Raw genomic sequence first — 6,000 nt, 5'->3', positions numbered from 1 at the left:
AATTTTTTTGTATTTTTAGTAGAGACGGGGGTTTCACCATATTGACCAGGCTGGTCTTGAGCTCCTGACCTCAGGTGATCCAAACGCCTCCACCTCCCAAAGTGTTGGGATTACAGGTGTGAGGCACCACGCCTGGCTCATATTACTTTTTAAATCATAATATTTTACAGAGAATTTGATTATATCCATTGACAATAAAAACACAAATATTAATTTTAAATGTTTTATTACACATTTCCTTTGAAATTTTCAATACAATAGTGCATTTTTAATCTGCAAAAAATGTTACAATGGTAGTATCTATGCACACAATAATATAAACATGTAGGAGGTGTGTGTTCACATTTTTGGAAATGGACAGAACAAAGGGGAAGAAGCCTGCACCTCAATACTCAGGGCAGAGACAGGCCCCTCTAGGGCTGCATTTGAGGTCAGCACCAACCGTGTGCAAAGCTGATCTGGGCCTGCTGCAGAAAAGAGGCTAAACTCATGTACCCCGCCTGTCCTCACTTTCCTCCTGTCCTCTGTGAAAGGGACAGGAGAATAACGGTCCCTTACCTGCCACTTGGCAGCTGTGGCCCTTGGGCAAGTAAGTCCCTTTCCTCCTCTGAGCCCACTTTCCCAAGGTACTCAGCCACAGAGAGAAGCTAGACCTGCGGGGGATGTTAAGGCTTCCTCCCAAGTGGAGAGTGGTGGACATCCATCAACACCTCCATCGGCACGGAGTTAGCTCGTTTTCCAGACCGCCATGATCTATTTCACAGCTCAGTTTAGTGGTGGAAGAACAGGACTGTGCTGGGGCTCCTGGCTAGACCCCAGCTCTGCCTTTTGCTGCAAGCAAGGCCTTGGCCAGGACACAGCCCCTGTGTCCCCAAGTTTTCTCCTCTGTCATATGGGAATGATCCGATAGGGTTATAGGGATGATTAGACTGAACAACAGCAAGGGTATAAAATTGTGCCCAGCATAAGCAATCAGTGGTGTAATAGGTCAGGAGAAGGTGACCTGCAGGGCTCAGCAGTGATCGGGAGAGGTGATCACAATCAGCAACTGGAGAGAGAGAGCCTCCAGGTCTTGGGAAACACTGCGTTTCGACACAGGCGGTTTCACAGCATATTCAATTTCAGACACCATACACACCACATGCTTAGGATACCCGGACTTTATGTTGGTGTATTATTCTTTTCAGAAAGCATTTTAGTTTTAGTTTAGGTTTTGTTTTAAAGCAGGACCTGAGAATTAGAAGACAATCCTGGGAAACCTTCAGGCCTCTGCAGGCTGAGATGGGGCCCAGGACTGTATCTCTGAGGAGGAAAGAGGAACCCATTGAATTTTGGGGAGTACAGGGAGCAGAGAGAAATTGCACTGGGTGTGCGTGTGCGTGCGTGCCTGTGTGTATGTGCGTACACAAACAGAGGGGCTGGAGGAGGAAATCAGCAAGGCCCAGAGAAGGGTAGAGGATCTCGAGGCCCGAAGGGCTGGTACCGCACTTGGCTGGATGGCAGCACAGTGGCCTGAGGTTCATGGGTCATTTTTGCCCCCTCTCCATGCTCACGGACCCTTCATGACTGTCCACAGCTCTGAGATGTGGGCCTTGCCAGCTAGAACCAGGCATGCTCTCTGCCCATTTCTGAGGCAGTCGTTGGGACTGTGGGGCCGTGGACCCCACCAGGCTGGCCTGTCCCCGGACACTCAGGATGCACTTCGGCCTCCTGGCTCCTGCAGGCACCTGCACGAGCCTCCTTTTGAAGGTAATTTCAGGAGTTGTTACAGCAACACCTGTGAACTGAGGCGGACGACAGGGCCACCACAGAGGTGGCACTGTGTGCAGGGAGGGGAGAGGGGAGCCACCTCTAGCTTTGCTTCCTGTGCCCCCAGGGAGTTGCCACTCATAGTGGGCTCCACCCTCCCCCCACCAACATGTTCCCTATCATCCTCCAACAGCCACTGCCACCGTGCCCAGGGCCATCCGCACTGCTGAGTCCTGCACAGACCAGGGACCATCGGTCACCCCATCACTTTGAGTTTCCTTCTGCCTGGGCCACATCCAGATTCTGGGATGGTTTCCACACTCAGCCTCACTTTGCCTTTGACGCGCTATGGCCTAAATGTCAGTGTCTCCCAAATTTGTATGTTGAAGCCTAATTCCCAATGGGGTAGAATGAACAGGTGGGGCCTTTGGGAATGCCCTGAAACCAGACAGACTTTCTGAATAATCCCCTCCTGAAGGAAGGTAGTGCTCTCATCAAGCAGGCTCCAGCGACCTCCCTTGTCCCCTTCGGCCACATGAGGACACAGCTAGAGGCACTGCCCTAAGGAATGGGTCCTCACCAGGCACTGAATCCTCAGGCATCTTGATCTTGGACTTCTCAGCCTTCAGAACTTTGATGACATATTTCAGGCGTCAGTAACTCCCCAGGCTAATGCACTTTGTTAGAGGAGTCCACCGGACTAGGACGGGCCCCCTCCCTTCTCACCTGACATCACATCCTCCCAGGATCCGCCCCTCACAAACTCACGCGTTGCGGGAATTCCTCGGGTGAAGGGGCCAGGAGAGGCCCCTGTAAACTGCTCACAGGCAATCAGAGGTCCCTTAGAATGGGGAGGACAGCAAGCACGACAGGAATCTATCAACAATGCACGACACACAGGACCCCAGCAGACCCTCACAGAAAAGGACCAAAGAGGGGAGGCAGGAGAGGGGACCCCCCACCACAGAGTGACAGCCTCCCACCCAGAACAGGGCAGTGGCAGAAGACGCAGGGAGAAGAGCCAACAAGAAGAAAGTGAGCAAGAAGATACATTCATCAAAGCCCAGAGTGGTTCCTGCTGTGTGCAGAGCCCAGGAACACCAGAAATCAGAGCTGCGTCTATGGTCCAAAGGGACGAGTCAGTCATTGACCACATCCTACATCACAAAACAGGGGACTTTTCTAGAGTGAAGGCAAGGAGAGAACCTATTCACCACCCAAGAATGTATTCACCACCGAGGTGGGGAGCAAATATACAAGATTGGCGGGACTGCCAGGCCCTGCCTTTTCTCACAGAGGAAGAGGATGAAGCCGCATTCTGCAGGCTCTAGCAGGCTCTGAAGTTGGGGGCTGTGATCAAGAATAGGAAGGTCACACTCAGAGTTGGAAAGGCCCAGAAAGCTAGGAAGTCCCCCCGTCAGCTACTGTGCCCCAGGCCACCCCTGTCCACCCACCCCAGTGCCTCCTGTCCCAGGGAGAAGAGTCTCTGGGTCCAGGACCCGAGGTCTGCAGAGACTCAGGAGACACAGAGTCCTGGGGTTCGCCACAAGCTTCATCCGAGGGTAAAATGCAAACCAGCATGAGGCATTGGATTCAGGGTCCTCCTGCACTGAGAAGAGGAAGGACAAGAAGAGCCATGGCCAAAGCAGGGGGAGTCAGGATGAGGCAGAGGCCCAGCTGCAGGCAGAGCCACCTCTGTGGTCCTAACCCGGGGATGCCAGGTTCCTCCGGCCACCCCCTCCCCATACTCCCCAGCTGGCTTGGGAGGAGGCTTGCCATCACTATCCCGAAATTCTGCTCCAACACTACGCATATAGAGCTTCTGACTCTCTAGAAGCAACGTCTGCATACACCAGGACAACTTGAATGACCCCCACCTAGCACGGCTCTCTAGTGACGCCCTCTGTCTGGCATCAGCTGGACTTCTGTGTCTCTTCTATCAGCCATGCTGGCTGCTGTCAAGGCAGTGCTTGGGTTTAAGGGATCCCAGGACTTTGTGCTCAGAGCGTGCAGGGCTCCACCTCACCCTTCCTGAGCGCCTGCCTGGGCTGCCCACACACACCTGCACTGGGGAGGGGCAGAGGCGGCCACACCCACCCACATCTAACCCTTCCTCTGGGCCAGCTGTTCACAGGCCAATAACTCCAAAATGCCACCCGTTCTTCATACATTTCCAAAAGAAGGAATGAAGAATACGGTGGCACGTTCACAAGCCTTTTTCTTCTGGAGGAAAAACAAAACTTTGACCAATGACACAGATAAACCAAATGTCTGCCCTGCTCCCTGACAATCCTTCACTTTCTGCAACCACGTGCAGAGGTGGGTACGGACAAGGCCACTGAGGCTCCTATGAAAATAAACCTCTCAGTCACCTTGAAAGATGGAGACATGCCATGGAGCTTCCTATTTCACCAAATGTGGAGGGGACGTTTTGGTGTGGCAGATCCTGCATTCCGAGAGTAAAGAAGAAACAGGACCCACTGCTGGGACCCAGGGCCAGCAGCCCCAGGAGTCCCTGGGCATTCAGCTGGAGGTGGCTCCCACTGCATTACCACCCACGGTGCAGCAGCCCCCCTGTTCTTCCCTTCTGTCCATCAGGACCCATGGAACTGGGCACCTGGCTCTGGGGTAGGGAGAGCACACAGGAGGCCTGGCTCCTCCTCACCCCTGACTCTACAGAATTGAGTCTCAACTCAAGTCCCACATACAGGCCTTGGCTTTCTTTCCTGTTCCAACCCCAGAGAGGGCACCGATGCCCAGAGTGAGGGGACGGTTACTTGACCTCCAGGTGTGGAGCATCCCTGGCCAGCTGCTGGGAACCCCGCAGACCGAGGGTGTGGCTGGTACAGGGGGAAAGTGAGATCCTCTCCTCCTCTCTCCTGCCAAGAGGGGGCCAAGGAGAGAAGGGCCAGGGAAAGGTCCACTAACAAAACTGAGTGGGGAGGAGGGGTGACAGTCACAGCTTTCTACACGGAATCCTGCATGCCACAGGAAGTGTCCCCACCTGCTTCCATGCTGGGAACACAGTATTAGACCTCGGCACGAGCCACATGTCCCTGCCCACCCCTCGCCCAGAGGGGGATCAGGAACAGGAAGGAGTTTCCAGTGCCATGGACAAGCCCTGGGTGAGCACAGGATGGGGGGTCCTGCTGTGGTGGGTCCTGGGCTGACCGGAGCAGGCCCTAGAAGCAGGCGAGGTGCTGTGCAGTCTGCAGCGTAACTCTGAACTTGACAGTGAGGTCTCCCCGCTGAGTGCATACCTTGAGGAAGGGAAGCATCTTTCCATGGAGTCTGCCCCATTGCCTGCCAGTGGCATTCGTGCCCATCTAGAGGACCAGCCGCCGCCCCTGCTGGCTGCCAATGTCCTTTCAGGCAAACACGGCACCTTGAGAAAATGAGGCAGACAGTGAGGGAAGGGTTTGAGTAGGAAAGTCACCAGCTGGTACTGACAAGGACACTGAGGGAACAGTGGTTCCATCTGAGCAGAAGTGTGTGCCAGGGCTTCTCTTGGAGCACAAAGACAATGCTGCAGGGATGGCTTCTGGCCTGGAAACTCCCTTTTTGGAAAGTGACCTGTGGCTCCAGGTAGCTGTTCTGTGTGCGACGGTGCTGAATCTTGTCCTTGTCCTTGGTGGGACCCCCTGTGCTCAGGGTGGAGGAGCTCTCTGTGACCTCCCTGGACCAGGTAGCGCCACGGGAGATCCCCTTCAGGCACTCTTGCACACAGGTCTGCCCCGCCATCTGCAGGAAGCGTGCGGTGTTCCCGGCTCTCCTTAGACACTCTCAGCCGCTGAAGTCACTCGCCAAGCATCCAAGGGAGGCTTCTCCCTGCACCTCTGGGTCATGTGGTCAAGGCCAATGCAGGGCAGAGGAGTGACCGCTGGAAAAGAAGAGCCCAGATGAAGTGCAGTCACCTACCTGAGGCCGGGCTCCCCTGGAAGTCCCCATGAAGTAAGTCTAGGAAGAAACCACCAGAGCCACTGAGGGCCCCTAGATACCCAGTGGGGAGGGAAAGGGCAGTGCGGCTCATCTTCATGGAGCGATTGCTACAGTGCTGGGATTTCATCACGCCTGCTAGCTTCATTAGTTACTATTCCCATGAAAAAGTAACATAGTAATGCAACATTTTATTTTATTTTGTTATTTTTTTTTTTTTGGACGGAATCTTTCTGTGTTGCCCAGGCTGGAGTGCAGTGGCAAGATCTCGGCTCACTGCAACCTCCACCTCCCAGGTTCAAATAATTCTCCTGC

General features: G+C 54.1%; 1 protein-coding gene across 1 annotated transcript; it reads right to left on the bottom strand.

Moving 5' to 3' along the window:
* Positions 1-209: 209 nt before the first annotated feature.
* Positions 210-5,049, bottom strand: LOC101141789 (uncharacterized). The gene has a single exon (XM_031014832.3). The coding sequence runs from the start codon at positions 5,047-5,049 to the stop codon at positions 4,438-4,440; it is 612 nt and encodes a 203-aa protein (XP_030870692.1). The 3' UTR covers positions 210-4,437.
* Positions 5,050-6,000: the final 951 nt, after the last annotated feature.

The sequence above is a fragment of the Gorilla gorilla genome, chromosome 13 (assembly GCF_029281585.2).
Source record: "Gorilla gorilla gorilla isolate KB3781 chromosome 13, NHGRI_mGorGor1-v2.1_pri, whole genome shotgun sequence".
Taxonomy (NCBI): Eukaryota; Metazoa; Chordata; class Mammalia; order Primates; family Hominidae; genus Gorilla; species Gorilla gorilla.
Note: the sequence above shows the minus strand (reverse complement) of the source record. Positions and strands in the feature narration are given on the sequence as shown.